The sequence below is a fragment of the Cricetulus griseus genome, chromosome 2, assembly GCF_003668045.3.
Source record: "Cricetulus griseus strain 17A/GY chromosome 2, alternate assembly CriGri-PICRH-1.0, whole genome shotgun sequence".
NCBI classification, from domain to species: Eukaryota; Metazoa; Chordata; class Mammalia; order Rodentia; family Cricetidae; genus Cricetulus; species Cricetulus griseus.
The window spans coordinates 441,308,469-441,331,078 of record NC_048595.1 but is presented as its reverse complement, the minus strand read 5'-3'; the positions used below and the strand labels follow the sequence as shown (position 1 = coordinate 441,331,078).

General features: G+C 47.5%; 1 protein-coding gene across 9 annotated transcripts in view; it reads right to left on the bottom strand.

Annotated features, from left to right (window-relative positions):
* Positions 1 to 22,610, bottom strand: part of Agap1 (ArfGAP with GTPase domain, ankyrin repeat and PH domain 1) — a 459,921-nt gene that overhangs the window by 113,314 nt on the left and 323,997 nt on the right. For 6 of the 9 annotated variants that reach the window (XM_027397516.2, XM_027397517.2, XM_035441112.1 and 3 more), the window contains one exon: positions 787 to 948. The exons of the other annotated variants lie outside the window; for them this stretch is intronic. In XM_027397516.2, the coding sequence (XP_027253317.1) occupies positions 787 to 948 (162 nt within the window). The remainder of the gene's footprint in view (positions 1 to 786; positions 949 to 22,610) is intronic. 9 annotated transcript variants of the gene reach the window in all.

Here is a 22,610-nt window from a genome sequence, read left to right as displayed (position 1 = left end):
CCCCAACCTGCAAGGCTCTGGACCCCAGCCTCCTCATGACACCCAACACAACATGGCCCACATCACAAATGATGGGACTCCATGCTGAGCCCCACTGGTCCTGTTGCTTCTATGTGCTGTGGGCTCATAAAGCTGCTTTCCCTATTGGGAGTAGCATCTTGCAATTACAAAGCAGGAGAATGTTCAGAAAAGGCTTGGCAGCCAAGGAAAGAGAAGGCATCTGAAGGACAGGGCAGTCTCTGCGTCTCTGCGAGTGGGGACCTCTGCTCCAGAGAGGACTCTGCTGTCCGCCTCACTAACAAAAGTTGGTGTTAATACAACAGTGTTTGAAGTTTTGGTTTTGCATATTTCTGAAGTTTAGCTGTATACCTCTCATCAGTGTGTGTGTGTGTGTGTGTGTGTGTGTGTGTGTGTGTGTGTGTGTGTGTAAGCATGCACAGTGTGTGTGTGTGTGTGTGTGTGTGTGTGTGTGTGTGTGTAAGCATGCACAGTGTGTGTGTGTGTGTGTGTGTGTGTGTGTGTGTTGTAAGCATGCACAGTGTGTGTGTGTGTGTGTGTGTGTGTGTGTGTAAGCATGCACAGTGTGTGTGTGTGTGTGTGTGTGTGTGTGTGTGCGTGTAAGCATGCACATATCTCCACATGCATGAATGGAATAAAACATCTACATTTACTAGCAGGAGCCACTTCAGCAAGTCCACATCTGGCCATCAGGCAAATAGAAGACTTGGAAAGCAAGGCCATTTTCCACGGTGTAGACGCTCACCCTGGGAGTCCGGGGACCCTTACCTTCAGCAGTGCCGGAGAGTCCATCAGCCTTGAAGTTGCTGGTACTTTTCTTCCTCCGGTGCTTCTTTCTGTTGGCGTGGGGGGAAGGGGGCGGGTCAAGCTTGGGGCTGGTGCTGCTGGAGATACTTGGGCTGGAACACACCGAGTCACCCAGCCCCGTGTCTGCAACCAAACCAGAAAAGGCAAAAGAACGCAAAGGTGAGCTCGGAGCACAGAGCAAAGAAAAGGAGGCAAAATCCACTCAAGCAAAGTCCTCCAGCATTAACACATGAGATCCTGCCATCTCTCCTGAGACACCTGTGCAAAAGGCAGCTGGGTAGGAGGCCAGGGGCGTTGGCAGTGAACAGATCTAGGCACTTTTGTCATTGACGCCTCCCAGCCCACAGTGGGCACTGGACTCCGGGAACCTCAGGCTCACACACATGACATCAGGGACAGCAGGATAGTGAACTTCAGATTCTGAAGGTTCCCTTTCATTCCCTTACTGACTGATGTACCAGGAATGAGATACCGACGCGTACAAACCCAAAAAGGGAGACTTGTTCTGAGTGGGTGTGAAGCTGCACACAAAGGGTGAACAATTCCTGACCACCTTCTCCTGTCAGTAATACACATGGCTGTGACTTCACTTGTGGTCAGTGAGAGGTGGTAGGTACAACAGGCCACAACTCTCACCAACAGCCTGCAGGAGTATCTCCAAGCCAATACTGTATAGCTGCAGGCTGAAGAGTCCCTCAGGCTCTGTAGAGAGGTTTTAGGACAAATGGACAGTGTTTCACTTTAAATAAAACTCAGTTGATTATTTACTTTGTATTTACCAAAAAGACTGGGAAGAATCAGAATGGTACACGGTGCAGGGGACAGAGGAGCATGGGTGGAGCACTTCCCCATACCCCAAGTTTTCAGAGTCCCTTTGTTATGAGTTGGGAGTCTTGTAACTTCAAGGACAGAAAAGATACTGACTCGTATCTGCTTGGCTCCTGCTTACTGCCACCCCTAGGAGCTGGGGATCCATCAATGGAAAAGCATCCTGAGATCCCTGCTGACGAGCATCACAGGCGAATGGGTACCCGCCATTTCTGATCCATCCCTGGATGCAGCTGCCCTTTCACTTCTCCCAGGCTCCAGGATTTCCCGATCATGCAGGGGGATCTGTACTGCAAGGACAGCCAGCAGCCCTGAGTCCCACTTCAGCTTGTGGTTTGGCAGGCTGGCTGGAGTGGTGGTGGTGAGGATAAGGGTTTAAATGCACACAGTGGCCCCTGGGTGGGCATGGTGGCACGCAGGAGGAGCTGAGAGTTCTAGAACAGACTGGTCTACATAGTGATACACAGGCTCGCCAAAACAACAAAACCCAACCTAGCCACCTACCAACTAACCAACAAAACATCACCACCAAAACCAAGAAACAAACAAGACAACTCAAACAGTCTGTTTCCCCAAAGTCGCCAGCTACTCTCCAGGACAGCTACCAGACTCCAAGATGGTCACCATCCTGGAGTTTCCCTTCTGAATGCTATCCAGTGCTGACGGCAAACACTTTTGCTCTTCTTAAGTATTTCAAGCCCAGATTGCAAACAATGTACCCACCCCTGCCCAGTGCCAGGCCCACTGACAGTGGCCCATGACTGCCCTGTCCTCCACTGGAGGGCACACTCATCAGACAGGGAGGCAAAGCCACTCACTGATCCTACTTGAAGACGTTCCCATGTAATAAGCCTGAGTGTCCAATTGTCCTGTTGCTTCAGTTCTGCGACCTCTGTGTCAGTAATCCTTTCTCCTAAGCTTCCAAGTCATATCTGTGCTCCAGGGGTCGACAGTGGATACCCTGCACTAGGCTGTTAGCAGTATAATGCTAACCTTCAGGGCAGTTGTGGCTTCTCTTCCCCAGTGCCTTGTAATGCTCAACACAGGGAGGGGAACCGTTATTAAACTACCCTCTACCACCCAACAAATGCCAACATCTCTCTGAGACGCTTAGAGCACATGAACCACACAGAACGGGACAGACCTCTACACATGTGTATCAACCCCATAACTCTCTCCTGTCCATGCACTCTCAGCACACAGACCATCTTGAGTACTGTCTGAGGCTCTGGAAGCTTCCCTCGTTGTAATTTACACCTTTTTTTACAGGTCTCAGTTCTTTGGAACACAAACCTCTAAGGCCACAGCTGAGTTGATGAAAATGGTCCTGAGCAGGGTGGGGTTGGGACAGAGACTCATGTAGTCACTAGCACCAGTCCACACATGGAGGCCTCTAAGAAGCAACACTGAGCCCGAGCTCAGGCAAGGCATTTATTTGTCTCTGTAGACTAGCCACAGGCTGTAATGAATAATAGAATGGTTGTACAAATGCCTGTCCTGCAACAACATGCCTTTGAACTTGCCAAGGAGCAAGGGGGGCAAGGAGACACACACCTGTAATCCCAGAACCCAGGAGGCTGTGGTAGGAAAACACTGTGAATCTGAGGTCACCCTAGGCCAGACAGCTGTTATCAGGACAGTGAAGCCTATCTCACAAGACACTGCCTCAGAAACAAAACAAAAAGAAATGAAAGTGACTTTGGTCTCAGCATTTCACCCTTCCTGGCCTGAAGCAGACAGGATGCATCCCCTGCCTCTTACCAAACACCTCCCTTGCCAAGTCTCCCTTGTTACTACTTTATTTCTGTTGCTCTCTGAAGCAAAGTTCACTAAAGCGTTCCTCCTCACTGCTGGCCACAGCTGTCTTCACCAGTGCCCCTGACAGGCCACTTCAGTGGACAGGCCTCCATGGGCAGCATCTGTTTCTCCTGCATCTGTTGTGGCTTGTCCCTCCATCCTCACAGGGGCAGCCACAGAGAAGTCTGCATAGGACGGTAGGGAGGAAACCACAAAGCAAAAGGAAGGTGCTTGTGAGAGGCAGCCCAAAGCCTGCACAAACCACTGCCCCTCTCTGCCTCATTGGCTTTGCTCTCTCCACATGGTGACAAGTGTCTGTCACAGGAGCATCATTGGCTGGCTATGATGCCAGCTTCATAGATGCAGGATCTGTGTTTTCCCTCTTCACCAGGGTGACAGCCATGGGTGAATTCTACCTGCACTTGCCAGTTTTACTGAAGAACCGATTGCCTGAGGTGCTGACCCAGGTGGGAGGGGACCTGTGGTCTCTGGTGGAACAGCAGAGTGCAATCAACTCTGTCACATCCTTAAAAACTCACCACAAGCACACTTTTGTGTCCATCACTGTCCTGCAAGTTTCCGACCGTCTGGAAGCTATTTTTAGGTGAACGACTACAGCCATGAATGGGATCTATTGACAGTGAGAAAGAGTCTCCCTTACACTCAGCCTATACTTACTGAGCATGCTCTCTGAGCTAGCAGCTGTCAAAGAATAAAGGGCAGAACCCCTGTCCCCATGGAGCTGATTTCTAAGGCCTGAAAAGAATGCCTATCTAATTTCTTGCTTGATGCCTTCAATAAAAGACTGTTTTCCTTGGGCCTTGCCACTGGAGCACAGAATGCTGAAGGGACCCCCGTCTGCAGCAGGCATGCCAACCCCACAGATAGACAGAGGAGGGGAGAGAGGACTCATCCACAGACACACTGTGACTCTGTAGCCTGTGGAGGGGGCCTTCAGGGCCCAGGGACTGAGACTAATGGGAAGACAGAGGGGGCACTGTGTCACAGGGAGAAACATGCAAGAATTGTCTCATACTATGGAAGACATGGAAGTGTTTCCAGTTCTAACCAGTGAGGAAGAAAGCAACCCAGATGAGGACAGGGGTCAACCAGTCACTGCTGTGTGCCCTGGGATGCACAGGGCACAAGACCCCAAGGTGAGGGGCCGTTCTTGCTGATATAAAGACTGAGGCAGGGGGTAACTCTGGCTACAAGAAGAGAAGACCAGGTGCTACCATCTTTCCATCTGCATCTTCCACATATGCCAACGTCCAAACACACCATGGCTCAGGGAAATGTAATTTACCCGCATCTAGCCTTCTTTTCCTACCAGTGGGCAGGCATGGATGTGGTACCCTCTAGGAGTCTGGCCTCTTCACCAAGCTAAGGGGAGAGTAAGGCACACAGATACCCGAGAGACCAAAGGCTGGGCCAGGCATTCTTGGGCAGAAAACAGACCTGTGGCTGCCAGGCATCAGCACATGACTGGGCGGCCTATGTGAGACTTGTACCAGGCTGATGTAATCAGGCACTGGGAAGACGGCAGTGATGGGCATCAAAAGGGGGCAAAGCCCTTGGTCACAGGAGACAGGAGGAGGCAGGGACAGTGACCTTGTTGAGACCTGAGCGGCAGCCGCCTCACAGACATGGTGATGGGTTTCTAGTTACTTAGATTCTGCACACAGTCACCTTCAGTATAAGTATTTATGCCCTGACTTCCAGATCTTGAGAATCCCCAGGAACTGTTTTAATATCCCCCACCCCGATTTAAAATACGAGCAGTCATAGTGTGTGAGGCTTCTACACTGAGTTACCTCACTCCCCATTGCTCTTCCAACCTGACAAGATGTCCCTCAGCCCCACCCTCAGAGTCCACCACTACTCCTGACTGCCTATGAGGAATGCATTTCATTTTGTATCAATTACCAGGCAGTAAGACAAGAGACTACTGTCCGTGGCATTAAATACAGGAGAGAAGCAAGGTGAAGCAAGGCCATCAAATTAAAAAAAAAAAAAGAAGAAGAAGAAGAAGAAGAAAAGCAGTACCTCATTACTCCATGTTTGAATCTGCTTTGGTGTAGGGATCCCCCCAGATATGGGTTGCTGAGCCAAGAAAGGCTGTCCCATCCTATGTGTTCAATGTTGGCTATTAGTTCTTCCCAATCGGGCATCAATGTTCAACACATACCCCCCAAAATATATAACATGAGCAATAATGATCACAATCTGCAGTCTCTCGGAGCTCCGGCACGTGAAGTATGAGTCAAAGAAGCAGTTTCACTTTTCACTCGGGGAGCTGACAAGCATGACCAGAGGGAGAATAAAATAACATTCCACTCGCATAAATATCAAGCAGCCTGCTCGAGACTGATGGGCCAGGAATGTATTCTTAGCTATCATTCCGGCAGACAGGCCCAAGGACACTCATAACTTATTTTACAATCATTTAGTTTCAGCTCAAGTGGAAAACGTGACAACTTATCTCTGCCGACAAGATGCTATATCGAACCTCACAATTAACTCTCCTCCGATTATCTGCCCAGCCGATCATTAGCTGAGCCCATCTCAATGGACTGTTGTGGGGGGCTCATCTCAGGAAGTGCCTCTGCCAGGTATACAGAGGGTTTCTAATATCCAGGGGCATTTCCACAGATGACAGCTCCTCGATCCCATATCCCATTGCTTCCATGGGCAGGGAGCCGGGATGCGGCTTTGGGAACACCTGAGCTCTTCAAGAGTCACACTTGCCACCGTTTCTCAAGTACCAAGCCCCAAGTCACACCCTGGGTCTTCCAAAGGCCTGGAAGTTGACATTTCAGACAGTGTGGGGGATAGGGAGGGCTTCCTGAGGAATTTCTCTACCCACTATTCCTCAGGGGTGTGGTTGGGAAGACAGGATGATGCAAACTTGCTCCTCAGAGCCACTATAATCCAGATGAGTGGTTGACGAGATGGCTGGCCATCACCTACAAGTGTACAAATTGCTTTAAACCATGTGTTCCTAAGAACCACATGTTTCCATGAACAAAAAGGGAAACTGACTGACAACAGGAGAGAAAGGACCAAGGGTGGCACGCACCGCAGGTGGCTGACGGCCCTCTGGTGCCCACAGGTGCCCGCACTCACTTCTATGGCTGTGTTAGGTACAGCACATTGCTAAAATCTTTTAGTTTTTTTTTTTCTCCTCCCTGTATTAAAAGAATTCAGAATTTTCAAAGACAGAGCCATTTGGCACTGCCAGGGGGGAAATCTGCGGAGGGCTAAGGCCTTCCACAAACTCAACAGCAAGTCATTGTGGGAAGTAGAAAATTAAAGGCCACTTGCTTTGATCCAAGGTCAACGATGGGAGACTCATTTGGATCTTTAATAGGGCCTCTGTCCCTTCTGAGGCTCAGAGGGATGTGTCGGCTGGTAAATAAAGAAGAAGCCACCTTTGCCATCGGAGGAAATCACAACATCCCGGGTCCCTGTTAAAAGGTGAGTGTGAAGTGAAGTTCAAACCCTCGCCCGGAGCTTTTGACGGAGCTTTCAGCAGGAGGAGGCTGACTTCACTCCCATCTCTGAAGATGTTTCAGAGACTGCCATTATTGTATGCTTCCTTTTGCAGCACACGCAGGGGTATACAATGTCAGAAGGGGCAGCAGGACACGGCGGGGGGCGAGGAAGATGACAGGTGTTGGGGGAAAGGAAAAGACAACACAGTGTCAGATGGAGTTACAAAAAACGGGGAGGGAAGGCACACAATAGGAGGGGCCAGCGCAGAAAGAGGGTCCAGGGGAGAAGAATTCCTTCCCTGGCCACTTTCAATTACACCTCGGGTTCTGCAGAGGAAGTGGCATTTAAGAGAGCTGATGGCCAACTAGATGAAGCTCTCTTTACCAAATATGTTTATAAAGCCTCTTAAAAGAGCACAAAGCAGCTTCACTGTTTAGGGTTCAGGGTTTCTGTTCTCAGGTAATGAAAATGTCCCTGAAGTTGACCTGGGAAAAGTTGCAGAGATCTGTGGCTGTGTTAGAAACTAGTAAGTTATACTTCACATGAGGGAAGTAAGTTATGTGAGTTTCACCTACAAAGAACAGAAAAGGGAAAGGTAATTGTGCTAAACGCTACAAAGCAATTAAGAAATGCAAAAAAATAAATAAATAAATCCACTTTGCAGTCTGGGGAGATGGGGGAAGACATTGGAGCTGGGAGTTCCCAAGTGGTTTGGGGGCCTTAGGAAGAGAAGCTAAAGGCCAGCACCAGCCTTGGGCCATAAGATTGGGCTTAGGCAGAGAGGGAAGTGGCTGCCCCACCTGGAACCATGTGCCACCCTGGGGCTCTACACAGAGGCAGACTGATGGGCATTTTTGCTGGTGGCAGCCAGCATGAGCTCCTTTAGTCCTCTGCTTCCCGTGTCACACACAGCCTTACCAGATCTCACTGTTTCTTTGCACACTGTGGGTTTCTGGGCTTCTTTTGGTTCTTGTTCACAACAAGAAGCTTTGGTGAATGCACCCTCAAGATGAGGATGTGTGGGCACCAAATAGTACCCCCATTTCAGAGGACCATACAGTGATCATGGAGGCAGAAAGCCAGAGGAAGCTAGGGTAAGTCTGTACCATGGAGGAAAGCAATTGGCTATGTCAGTCAGGATTTGATATTTAAGGGTCAAGAATCAAACTGTTCTCTAGTTGATTTTTAGCTGAATGCAAGCTGCACAAAGTTTAAATTAATCTAGTGTACTTGGGAAGACGTAAAGGCAGCCTGAGCAGGCCTGGGAGGTGGAAATGAAATCATTTCAAGAGATTCCCATTCCCTTCCAGCCTCATCTCTTTTTACATAATCAGCCACAACCATTTTTCAAGTTTGGTGCTTACAGCTGCTAAATTACAAAGAGTCTGTTTTCTATGGAGGGCTGCCTTGGTTGAACAGGCTGGGGAGAGACCCGGCATGTCTACTAGGAGAAAACTCCGTAAGTTAATTAGATGTATGATTGCTCTTTGATAGCATGATTCTGCTCCCTTTCTGAAACTTAGCTGTCTCTGTAAAAGTTACAAGGAACAAAGAAGTGATGCCCCTAGCTACTACTGAAGGCAGCCTGCTTTTAGCTGGCCAGGCTCCTGTTTCTGTCCAGGGTCCTGAAGATGTCCAGTTTCCAGTACTGTGCAAAATTCACAAGTAATTTGCAGAACACACACATATGTCAAAGTAGATGCTTCCTTGGGACCCTGCCTTTTAAACTGCCACCTTCCGGTGGTTTGATCTGACATGCAGAAACCCAGGCTTGAAAAGGACTAAAACTGGTTTTGACATTTCATCCCAACAATTCTTCAGGGTTAAATGTCATAAACCTGTAAGTGATCAGATTCATTCTCTATTTTTCAGATCACAGGCTTTGGTTAGCATGATTATTTCCCACTGCTTAGATGGGCTTCACAGAGTTTTATTTTTAAAGTCATGAATCAATACTTTTGTATATTTAAACATCAGGGCAGTCTTTAAGACATGAGTCCAAGAAAATACAGGGCATTGGATGCACACCACTAAACTGTTTCCAGAAGTTGAGAGCTTTCCCCACCAACGATCTTTGGGGACAGTCAGGCTGGTACATGACATAGTTCCAAAATAAAGGAAGGTTCAAAACCAGCCTGGACCCTGGTTATGTTGCTGTGGCTACAACACACAGTTTAACTTTAATTTTTTCCCATATGAAACAGGTAATCCTCAACTCTGCTCTGGACCTGCCTCACCCCCACCTGCTCTATTCTCCACTGGGGCCAGGACATCCCCACAAGTAGTAACACACGGACCTTCTGCCATGTGGCCAGTGAGATACCAGATGGATAGATGGATGGGTGGGTAGACAGACAGACTCACTCTCTCATCAGTCAGAGGCTGTATCATCCACAGCAAATAAAATAAGAGCACTAACCTGCAGTCCATATGTTCTGGAAAGCAGTTTAATGTATACACATTAGAGCCTACATTCGAAGGATGGCAGTGACTGCTGAAGCCTACGGTTGGGGAGACCTAGGGTGGATGGTTAGGGGTGACAACAGTACAGTGCAGCCTCCCTTAGTCCTAAAGGCTATGCATGCAACACATGAAGACTGCTTTCCCCAACAACCACTACCCAATGCAGTTAACCTCAAGATGTCTGGACCAGAGCTGTAACAAAAACAGACAATGCTTGAGCTAAAGAGTGACTATTTCATAGCGAAAGTCTTGGCAACCACTAGAGAGGCTCTTGGGCAATTTAATTTTAGAACTGTCACAATTAAAGCTGTGTGAGCCACAGTGAGACCACAGGTAGCCTCTCAGTGCCAGTAGCCATGGGGTTGGGAGGCACTCCCCTTCAATGCTGCCTTGGTCTCAGCCTTCTGTGGCTGTCTTATGTATTGGCGTTTCCCCACCCTCGTTATGTTTTCATATAAACATATGTGTATGCATGTTTTATCTGTATGTGTGTCTGAGTACCACGTGTGCCCAGTGCCAGAGAAGGTCAAAAGAGGGGCATCAGATCCCCTGGAGCAGGAATTACAGATGGCTGTGAGTTACCGTGTGGGTGCTGGAAGAGTAACCAGTGCTCTTAACCACTGAGCAATTGCTTCAGACCCCCTCCTTTTATTTAAAACTTCTTTCAATGCAACTAGCACACAGAGGACTCAGCACCAAACAGGTGTTTAAAAAGAAAAAAAGAAACAAAATGCCAGGAGCTGCTGAGATGGCTCAGTCAATAAAGTGCCTGCCTTGCAAGCATGAGGACCTGAGTTCAGATCCCCAACCCCCATGTACAAGCTGAGTGTGATGGTACATGTCTCTAACCTCAGCACTGTTCAGAGACAGGAGGATTACAGGAGCTAATGGGCCAGCCAGTTGAGCCAAACTGGCCAGCTCCAGGGCCAGAGAGAGACCTTGTCTTAAAATATAAAATAGAGAATGATGAAGGAACCCAACTTTGACCCCTAGCTTACACACACACACACACACACACACACACACACACACACACACACACACACACTGCAAAATAAGATGAGTGCAGTGTGAAGAATGAAAGCAAATCTTTGAACTGCAGGAGAAACAATGGTACCCAGTACACGCCCATGCAGTAGACTCACAGGTGAATACAAGACCATAAAACCAGGGCTTCTAACTACCAGTTGATAAATCTGCCTACATGTCTTCATAGCCAGAGAAACAGGGAGAATAAATTGCCAACATATTATGATGATGAATTAGAATTTATTTTTCCTTGGGGGTTACATATAACCTTTTGTAGTGTTTGAAGCTAGCTGTGGGAAAAACACCAGGGTAGTCTTTTTTTTTATTTAATGAAATCAAATGCTAATTTGTAAAATCCATCCCCCTTGCCCACACTCAAGGAAACATCACCTTGTAAACATCTATGATGCGTGCTTTGTAAACAGGAAGGAGGTGGGTGGCTGGGTCATGAAGAGGGAGCCGCACGGTGTTCCCCAGCCTTTGTTGAGAGTGGGTGGCATACTGCAGCCAGAGAAGACTGAGATAACATCATGGTGTCCGGTGCCTCAAAAGAAGGTCTGGCCACTTGAAAGAGAGCCTCCGCTCTCCAGCCTGTCTGCCACACCTGGGCTCTGACAATCGCCCCAGTCAAGGGCTGGAGGCTGCCCAGTGGGACCGGACACCCCTGCCCTTCAATCTCTGCTCATGGGGAATGCTTTGAAGGCTTTGCTTCCTCTGAGAATTCATCTACAGTGACCCTGAAGAGACAGCCCTACAGTTGCAGGACCAGGGGTGGGGGTGGAGGGTCCGGTGAGGCTCCGCTTCGGAGGACCACAGCATCGATGAAGGAAGGGCATGTGTGGGAACAACAGAGAACTGCTGACCTAAGAGGGAGAACCCTGTGTTACCCCTTCTCCCCACATTGTGTGTGCACACACATGTGCAGGGCAGCTCTATCTTGGGTCTGGTAAAGCTAGTGGAACAAATCCAAATGACATTATGGGTTACAAAACAAAAACAAAACAAGAAATGAGATGGACTGGCACTTGTCTGCAATCTCCATACTCTGGAAGTCGAGTCAGGAGGGTGGTGGGTTCCAGCCTGTGCCACAGCGAGACCCAGTCTACACAAATAAATAGGAATTCTGTAATGCTAAACCCTCACAGACTAACGCAATCCTGTCTTTTACTGTGATAGATGGATGCTCAGACTCAGAGGCTCTTTAAAGTACCCTTGTTTATGTAGGTTGGGGAGTGGTGATGCACGCCTTTAATCCCAGCACTCAGGAGGCAGAGGCAGGTGATCTCTGTGAGTTTAAAGTCAGCCTGGTATACAAAGCCAGTTCCAGGACAGGCTCCAAAGCTACACAGAGAAACCCTGTCTTGAAAAACAAAAACAAAACAAAGTATCATTGCTTATGTCACTTGGCAAGGTACCTGCTTTCAACATGGACAATCTTTGGATGACCTAAAGAATTTGATAAAGATATACTTCAAAAACCCCATTTACAGTTTGAGGATCTATTCTATGAAACTGAGGAAAGAGTAGGTAGAGACTTCTTCAATGACCACTGGACACCCCTTCCTTAGAATTTTTGCTAGCCAGCTAATGACTGTTTCTTACTTCATATAGGTAGGTGCCAACTGGAATCCAAGGAGCAGCCAGGTCTGTCCACCCCGGCTCTGACTCTGATGCTGCAGTAGGGTGTTCAGTTGAATAAAGAGATGAGAACACGAGGGTCACTGTGCACCGACAATTTGGAGTGTTACTGCTAATGTAGCCATCTTGTGTGCTGGTCCACTGGTCCACCAAATGCAAGCAATGTGGAACATTAGAGAAGGTGAATGTCCTCCAGCTCTGAGCTGCTGGATGAAGAATGATCTTTGGAAATGACTCTGCAACACCAGACCAATGTGTCCTATTGTCTTTCCCATCCAGCAGTAAGAAATGAGGATGGCTCAGCAGTTCAGAACACTTCCTGCTCTTCCAGCGTACCTGAGTTTGGTTCCTAGCACCCGCACAGTGCAGTTCATAACTATCTGGAACACCACCTCAAGGGATCTGATGCCCTCTTCTGGCCTCCATAAGCTCTTGATGCCACATGAAGCATACACTCACACAGCTACACACACACACACAAAAAACTAAATCCAAATAACAATCAGGAGACAGTCCCTAAGATCAACATTAGTGTTTAATGACCAGAACTGTGGTGGAATGGAGCCCAGTGAGTGGTAGAGGGCTCACCCACATGTACAATGATTTGGGTTTGACTATTTTCCTACAGCAAAGAAAACTAAGGTTAATATCACTTCTGGTAAAGAACAATGAGTAATTTAGCATTCATGTTAAATCACTCAAAAAAAAAAAAAAAAAGATGGACTTCATTTGCTCTACTCTAGTAAACTTCATCATGTTATTCCTAACACTGAAATTTGGGCTTTGTTCTAGGAAGGAAGGAAGGAAGGAAGGAAGGAGGGAGGGAGGGAGGGAGAGAGAGAGAGAGTATGTGTGTGTGTGTGTGTGAGAGAGAGAGAGAGAGAGAGAGAGAGAGAGAGAGAGAGAGAGAGAGAGAGAGAGAGAGAGAGAGAGAGAGAAAGAGAGAGGGGGGAGGCTCCATCAAAGTGTTCCAAGAACCAGGGTCAGATTTCTTGGGGTTTAAAGCATTTTCTTCATCATGGCTAAAATTTTGTCAATACACTTCAGTCAGACCTGATGGCTGATCTTTGGGAAAATTGCTTTAAAAATCAAACGAAAAGATAAGATTGTGTTGCAAAACATAATAACTGACATTTCCTTCTTTTCCCTTAAGCAAAAGGCCCAGCCCGCTGTGACTGGCAGCAGGGTCAAGAGTGGGTGCAGCAGAGGTGGGCTCTGGGATGGCTATCCATCAAAGCACACCTCATTCCCACTCCTCTCCCCTACGGCTGGCTTTGATCCCCCAGGGTGAGGTTGAAAGCAATGACTACCCGAAGCCTCCCCAGCCTAGGAAGACCCCCTCTCCACCCGCCTGCACACACTGCACCCTGTTTCTGATGGCTGCCCTATTCCTAGGATGCACTACCCTCCTCAGCTCCCAATGCTGCACAAGGCTCGTTTTCTCTCTTACTATTCACACCTGCCTACACACCTGGGACACCTTGTAGCTGGGCCCGCCCCCAAGGATCTGCTGATTGACAGCAGGAGTGGTCTTGATGAGGAGGAGGAACCTCAGCTACCATAAGGTGAAGGTGACAGAGTTTTCCCCAGGTCTGTAACCAGGGCCAGGTACCAGGAGTTTCTTACTCCAGATTAATCCATGGAAATAGGGCTACAAACCAGACCAGATACAGATATGTCCACCATATCTTCCAAGTTCCCAAACTCCAGCATAGACCTTCATCATGATGGTTAATATTGTCAAGTTGACACAATTGAGGATCACCTAGGAGACAGACCTCTGGACACATCTGTAAGTCTGTAACACTGTTTCTAGATCAGGAAGAGTGGGAAGAGAGAGTCTAAATGTGGACGGCATCATCCTGTGAGTTGAGGGTCTTGGACTGAGTCTGAAGCAAACAAGCACCAGTCACCTCTCTCTATTTCCTCACTGCAGGAACAATATGGCTAGCTGTCTCCATTCCCGCCACCATGTCTTTCCCCCATGATGGCCATACCCTGTAACCACGAGCCAGAATAAACCCTCTCTTCCTTAAGTTGCTTTTGTCACATATTTGATCACAGCAGTAGGAGAAGAAACTGATGTGTCCACACAGCCAGATTAGGCCCTTACTAGCGAAATACCTCACTTTCCCAGAGAACGGCTTTGTGGCTATTTTTAGTGTCTCCCCAGTTGGATCATAGCTACAGAAAAGGACGCAATAGGTGTACATCTTCTCATCCAATTCCTCACCCTCTGCAGCAGTGGGGACTGAACCCAGGGCCCCACCCACAAGAGGCAAGCAGTCTCACCGAGCTACAGCCTCAGCTCTTCAAGTGGGCTTTCTAGTTCCAGACCCTGGACACTTTCTTCTGAGCAAAGACCTCATTATCTTTTCTCTTTCGCAGCAGAACTTTGCAGTCTTCAGAAACAGAGACTATGAACCCTAATGCTGCGGTCATCAAGGAAGTCAATGAATAATCCATACACTAGGGGCAGGCAGCAGCCAGTTTTTGCTGGTTTTTCAGGCTCACAGGCTTTATATGGCAAGTGGGCACCTAAATGCAACCCACCTGGCATGCCCAGCCTCAAATGCATGGGGGATTCCAGTTGCATTTGCTTAACTATCAAGAACAGGATCTGGGAGATGGGGGCGCAGCTGGAGACGAGGCACAGTGAACATTCCATGACAATCAGAACTCGGGCAGTGTCTGTGACCACACACTCTGCTGTGCTGCCACTTCACTTCTTACTATCGAAGATTGTACTTTAATACACGTTTCTTGGGGGAAAATATCAAGGACACCATCTATGCAAGTATGAGCTTGCTTATAATCAGAGACACATCTGATCACTTGTAGCAACAAACCTCTGGACTCCAGCTAGCTAACATGCTGGAGAAAGTCCTGGAGCTGCAGTCCTAGCCTGGGGAGTCAGGGTGAAGCTGGGGGGTGTGGCTAGGGGAAGGGCAATCCTTATTTCATGTGTTTTCATTAACACAAAGTTTGCTGTCAAATGAAGGCCCAACAGCTGGTTTAAAGTTGAGTTTCCAGTCTTGAGAAATTAGCTTAACTTTTTGATGCTTATAAAGGAATTCGGCTCCATCTCTACAAAATACTTCAAGAGCTACACTTACTGGCTATGTGCAGAATTGAAAAAGGATCCAGAAACAGTATAATAATAATAATAATAATAATAATAATAATAATAATAATAATATAAGAGCAAGCCCACCTAGAAAAGATACCCAGACCACATGCTTTGGACAGCTGGTCACACATCAGTGCTGGATTCTTGGAGCCATAAGCAGCTGTGAAAATCATGGGGATATGTTTTTATTAAGCCCTCTCCCACTCTGTCTTTGAAATGGCATTATGGTTATTTTTCTGCAAGGAAGTACATGTGTTAAGAGATTGAAATAGACATAGAAACACTTCCCTGCAACCGCAATAAGACTTTAAAAACCCCACTGAAGAAATAATGTATCAATTAAAATAGCATTTATAACTAAATATGTTTAAATGCTTCTTCATAAAAGGCTAAAACTTAACTCATTTTAAATAACCATCTGCTTCTGCTATATAAAATTTTTAGTATCATTGTGTAATTAATATTAATAACACTTTCTGTTAATAATCTTATCTGTCAGATAACCAGGCAGAGAATTCACATAAGATCTGAAGTTTAAGGATCCAAAGCTATAGGATATAAACACAAATGGAGAAATGTGCAGTGGTCCTGAGGCTGGCTCCAGGCAGACACACAGACATCCTCTGCAGCAGAGCTCTGTGAGTCCATGTCCTCCAAGGATCTTACGAGGCTTTTCTAACTGCTCTTTTTTGGGGCTCACTTCTAGTCATCCTTCCTCATGCCTTATTTTCTTAAATGCCCTTTAGGTCTCTACATATTTACAAGTTCTTAGACAGGAAACAAGGAAAGGCCAAAAATTATCCAATTTTACCGACGGCTATAATGAAAACTCAATTGGTACCAGTGTTTGCCATGCAAGTATGAAGACCCGATTGCAATTCTCTGAACCCATATTAAAAACAAAACAAAACAAAAAACAAAACAAAACTAAGTGTGGTGGTGTGCACTTGTAATTCCAGAATTTGGGGCTGGAGAGATGGCTCAGTAATTAAGAACACTAGCCAATCTTCCAGAGGACACAAGTTCAATACTCAGCAGCCACATGACAACTCACAACTGTCTTTAATTCCAATTCCAAGGGATCCAACAACCTCCTCTGGCCTCTGTGGGTACCACACAAACACATGGTGTACAGACATACACTCAAGGCAAAACATCCATAAACAATAAACAAACATACAAACAAACAAAAAACCCCCAAACTTCTAGCACTGGGGAGTATGGCGTGTTGAGTAAGATACCCCCCTTGTCTTGGGAATTTGAATACTTGGTCTCCAATTGTTGTTGGCTATGTTTATGGAGACTTAAGAGGTATGGGGTTGCTGGAGGAAGGATGTCATTGGGGGTGGGCTTTCAGATTTCAAAAAGATACGGGCAGGCCATTCCCAGCAAACATTCCGCAATTCAGAGACGAGAGCTCTCAGCAGCTGTTCCCGACATCTGCTGTCCCCTCCCTACCCTCCAGGACTGTTACCCACTTCAGAACTAAGCCAAATAAACCTCTTCTTCTATAAGTTGCCTTGTGGTATTTTATCTCACCAATAAAAGAGTAACTAAGTCAGAAAGCAGAGACAGGTTTGCTTGCCAGCCTAGCCAAACTGGCACATTCCAAGCAAAAGTGAGAGACCCCATTTCACAATACAGTGGGGAAGGTGCCCTGAGGAGCAACACACAAGGCTGACCCCTGGCCTCCACACACAACATATGTATGTATCTGCACACACGAATGCATGAGCCCTAACTTCACGCCAAGAGCTGATGACTGTAGGGCATGGCAGGATTACAGTTTTCCCACACTGCTGGATTCCCAGACTGAGTTTCTGACCAAACCACAGGAATTCCAAGTGAGTATTTTCCAGGCCTAAGAGTGGCATCTGACTATGGGACAGTCTCACCAGGTGTGCAAAGAAGATCATCTGGTCTTCTTTGAAGCCCAAGAAATACCACATGCACTCAGCATGTCATTTATGCTTCCCAACCAAACTATAGTGGGGGTTGAGGTAATCTATCTTGAGCTAAAGTAAAAAAAAACAAAAACAAAAATTTGTGACAGAAAATATAAGGGCCCACAACAACAAGAACAACCCAGCTAAACGACTGCATAAAGTCTCTGAGTTGAGCCTTTAGAATTGAAGCAACTAAAATACAGTTCTGTGTTAGGGCAGTGAAAAATGGCCCATGTTGGCAAATTTTGTGTCATCTTGACACAGATTAGAATCATTTGAGAAGAGGGAGCTTTAACTGGGAAAATGCCTCCTTAAGACCAGGCTGTATGCAAGCCTGTAGAGCATTTTCTTAGTGGTTGGTGTGGGAGGACCCAGCCCACTATGGTGGTATCACCACAGGCTGGTGGTCCTGGATTCTTCAAGAAAGCAGGCTGAGCAAGCCATGAGGAGCAAGCCAGTCAGTAGCACCCCTCCCTGGCCTCGGCATCAGCTCCTGCGTCCAGGCTCCTGACCTGCTTGAGTTCCTGTCCTGACTTCCTTTATTGATGAACAGTGATGAAGTATAAGCCAAATAACACCTTTTAAGCCCCGAGTTGCTTTGGTGATAGTGTTTGTTTCATTGAAAGATAGCTCCTAAAACTGGTACCAAGGAACACCACAAATTATGTGACAGTGGCCCTGGATCTACAGTCCTGGGAAGATGATGGGAGACGAGACAAACTGCTCTGCTGTGCTTGCCCTGGTCTGTCACTCTTCATATGGTAACTCAGGTGGATTCTGACCCACTTAACAATCCCAGCACCGTGTCCCTGGGAGCCATATGGGCACATTACTGTTATTTCAGGGTCCTGTTTGGGGGCCTTTCTGTGCTTCACCTCCACCTGTTTTCCTGAGGTCTATCCACTGAGTTCCAAGGATGCCTGTGCCATGTCTCAGTCACCACATGCCGTGCCACGCTCTCAGCCTAAAGAAGTTTTAAGAGCACCTAGGTCCACGTGATATGTCTCTCTTCTTGGGAACCACGACCAGTGTGTGCCAGAGCCCCAGTGCACACGATGAAATGCTTACTGCTGTAATCTTCTCTTGGTATCTGGAAGGGATTGGTGCCAGTTTGGTATCCTCTGAGATACCAAAAACAGTGGACGCTCAAGTCCCTCAAATGGGAAGAACTTAGACACATTCTCCCACATATATGAAGCCCTCTCCAGACCATAATATCCAAGACAACACAGATGCGTAGTACACGGTGCTATGCTCTGGGAACAATGACATGTCTTCGCCTGTTCAGTACAGAGACACGGTTTCCCCTAAATATGCCTGACTGGTATAGAATTCAAGCGAAGGCACCAGGTCGGAGAGCAGTCTAGATCTGCTGAATGAATGAATGGCATGTTTGTGGCCAGTAAAAGCGTGCTTGGGAACCGGCTCATGAAAGTGTGCAGGGTGGCCCACCTGAAGATGCCTCTTATCCCCCTCTCACTTGTCTCCACTCGACAAATACATTTCAATTTGTTTCTTCATCGATTATCTGTCATTCTCCATCCTGGAGAGAGTCTGGAATTACGTGGCTCCTATTCCACTCCCGGCCCAGGGTGGTGGGACAGCACAGGAAACAGTCAACAAACACATGTGGGACAGATGGCATTCGCTACTAAGGTAAGTGACGGTGGTGAAATACACGTCATCCAGACAGATCTCCACTGAACTGGCCTCTGATTTTCCTCTTGACTCAGTGTATCGGTCTCTTTTCCTGTTGCTGTGGTAAAATATTCTGACAAAGCAACGGGGGAGAAAGGTCGATTCATCAATGGAAGGAAGTCACAGCTGCAGGATGGAGATGGACAGGACGGTCACATTGCCGCCTTGGGAAGTAGACAGCAGAGTAGATGCTCAGCTGACATTCTCACCGCCACCAAGCCTCTGCAAGTGGCTACACCTTTGAAACCACAGGGGACACTGCCACACTCTGGGTCTATCTCAACCCATATGAATCCTATCTCCAACTGTCCCAGAAATGCCATTTATATATTTCGAGATAGGGCTTCACTTCATGGTTCAAGCTGGCCTGGAACTCACTATGTAGCCCATGTTGGCCTTAAACTCTTAGCAATCTTCCTGTCTCTGCCTTCCAAATCCTCCATAATAGGCATGGCCCAGAGACTTTAGGTGTTTTTAAACAGCATCCAGGAGGGCAGTGTGCAGGCAGACTGAGAGCCCTTTTGCAGAAGAGGAATGTTGGAGCTCCTGACACAAGGGTAAGGAGAGAGAGTGGCAGCCACCATGTAACCCCAAGTCTCCATCTTCTACCACCCTACCACCAGACAATAGTTTCTGAGCCATTCCTGCCTCCTGCCATCTGCTGTCTGTTCTCAATACATCCCGATTTGCCAAAAATCTTCCTGGAAATGTAATGGCACAAAGGAGTCCAGTGGGCCTGGGGTCACCCTGCAGACCCCTGTTACTGACTGGCAGTGCTTGCTGTCCCCCTTTCAGCTATTTGTACAGGAGGCTTGCTGACCCTGAACTCAGGCCTTTATACTACCTTCTGACTCATTTTCAGTTCAAGTCCGGAAACTGAGGATTGGATAATAGCCAAGGCCCACCCCCACCTCTGCTCTTTGCAACGGTACCAACAGTCACAGACCCCAGGCCCTCACTCTCCTTGCTGCAGGGTCTTCCCAACCCTTGATACAGTGGTTTCCCCACTGCATACAACATCCTTGGTGCAGACAAGCTAAAGGAACAGTCTGGGGATGATTAACACAGCATCTCTGAATCCACCTGATATGCTCCACATTGATTAGGCTAGATGCTCTCTACATGCATGGCTGCCTCTTCAAAGAGGCCTACACCAGTCCTACTCTGCATCAGCTCTTGCCTCCAAGCACCCACCCTGCCTGAGTTTCTGCCTTGGCTTCCCATAATGGACCGTGACTCAGGATACATAAGCCAAGCAAACCCTTTCCTCCCCAAGTTGCTTTTGGTCATGGTGTTTCAGCACAGCAATAGTAACCCTAAGACAAGCCTTATCAAGCAGTAACTATTCAGTGAATGTCAAGCTATGCCCCCAATGCCCCCCCACCAGAGTGGCAACTGGGTTACCACTGAGCTCCTGGTACCACCATTTCTGCTGGGGCAGTAGTGGGAAAAGCTGTGTAGAACTCAGACTGTGGACAAGGCCCTGTAGTAACTCTCTCAAAGGAAGTTGGCTTCCATTTCCTTGGAAGAATTCTCACTGATTCCCGGGGATGTGTGGTAGTAGCAGCTGGAAGGAAACACGGACCCAAAGACTTTTTGCTGTATCAGAAGACCAGGCCTAGCCACTACTGCTATGAGGTTTCAGCTAACGCTGCTCATGAAGCTCTTCTGTGGGTAGGGTACTTATCTCCATCCCTAGTTATTGTCCATCAGATTCCCCCCTCTTGAACCACTGTTACTATCAAGAATGTCTGCAGGTATCAATGACTATCCCCTAGGGGATTAAAATCACACCTGGCAGAGAACTAGTGGTCTGGAAGATTCTAAGCATGGCTTTGGCTATCTGTTTCAAACATTCCTAGACTTTTGCCTGGTGGTGTTAAGGGGCCTGCTGGCCTTCAGGCATGAAACTCACTGTTCCCTGTCCTGGTAACTGGGCTGTCCCACTTCTAACGGGTCAGCAGCTACCACCGGAAATAGCTGATAGCCAGGAACCAAGGAGGCAGAGTACAAAGTTATATCCATTCTGATCAGGAGGGAGAGAAAATCCGCCTTCCCCCTGTGGCTGGCTTCCCAGGAAGCTCCTGCTTTCTCTCAGACCACATGCAGAGAAGGGAGCCTGGGTCATCCTTCTAATGAGGCTGCCTAGCATGGCTTATGGAGCAGACCCCTTGCCCTGCAGGGGGCTGAGACAGGAGTGTCAGGCTGTGAGACGTGAGAGCACAGGGGCTGAAGGTTGGCTAACCAGGGGACGTTTCTCCAATGCACGGAGCTCTGGGAGGGACTGACAGAGGGGCGTTCAGGATCCATGGGAGAAGAGCAACCACCCGTCTCTTCCATCATATAGCTCCCTAAAAAAGCAATAACTATAAAAAAGACAGGTAATTTGTATGCTGTCTTAATTCTCCACCGGAGTCCTGCTTTAGAAAACTAAACAAAACCACAGAAGGAAAAGAATGTAACAAAGACCTGTGTGAATGTGGATACTTGCTAAGGGTGTGCTCTCATCATGTCATGGTTCTCAGGGAATGAATGTCAGGTAGGAGGCATGAAACACGTTCTAACCCCACCCCCCATTAAAATTGCATAAGTTACCAAGCAGTGTCACACTACTGCCACCTTCTGGTCAGGCCCTAGAATTGCCAGTATAATATCCATAGACAAAACAAACAACAAATCCCCCCCAAACCATCAAATGAAAACAAAACAAAGACACTGAAGAAGTTATGGTCCTTATCCACAGGGACAGCATGATTTCTGGAGTTCTTCTGTTCTTAAATTCAGGGTTGCTGACCTTTCTTGGATGAGGTACAGCAGAAACTATAACAACAAAGCAAAGTACAGAGAATTACCAGAACTATGGCACATTAAAATAGCCATGCAAAACATTTCCACGATGGGAAAAATACATGAAAATTATGAAACTCCAGCACTTCCATATCAGGACCCACTGACTACTAACCATAGAACCATAGATCCTAGCAGGAAAGCATATAATTGACTGGAGCGCCCCCCCCCCCCACTCAGGTCAAGTAGAGGCACACAGATGTCAGATACAACTTCCCTGTAAAAACATAAAAAAACCAAATGGTGTTTGTGCCAAAGCTGCATGAACCTGGGAGACTGCAGAGTGCTGAAAAGTCATATGAAAAAATGTATTCACCATGGCAGCCAGTCACTGAGGCAGAAGATAAACTGTTGGACTGAAGCAATCTGTGGAAGGGTGAAGCTCTCAGAACAACCTTGCGGTCGGGAGGAGGGGGAGGGTGTTGCTACCACAGCACGGCCACAGCTGAGGCCATTAGCCAAGCCTGGCACTTCCAAGGGGTGGTGTGCGCATGGGTGTTTGTGGTGGTGGGGGAGTGGCAGACTGGACCAGACATTCCAGAACACCGGAAGACTGATGCATAAGAGGCCCTGACATTGCTTCTTGCCCTTGGCACAGAGGTGATGCATCTAAAACAAGCATCTTGCCTTGAAGGGTGCTATGACAACCAAGTTTGCTATCGATGGCCCTCCAGGGCCCCCTGCTCGAAGCAGTAACGCTCACTCCTGACTAACACTTCCAGAGAAAATTACTCGTAAGAAGATGATTAATAAAAAATAAAAAATTACGGGCTTCCAGTAAGGGTTGAGGAAACGCTCAGCCAATAGTTGCTGCAGAGATAATTGTTCTGAATCTATCAATAATGCTAAGCTCCTCTTCATTGACTGCAAACACCAATTTCTTTCACCCAGGATTATAAGTTGGTGTTCCAGGG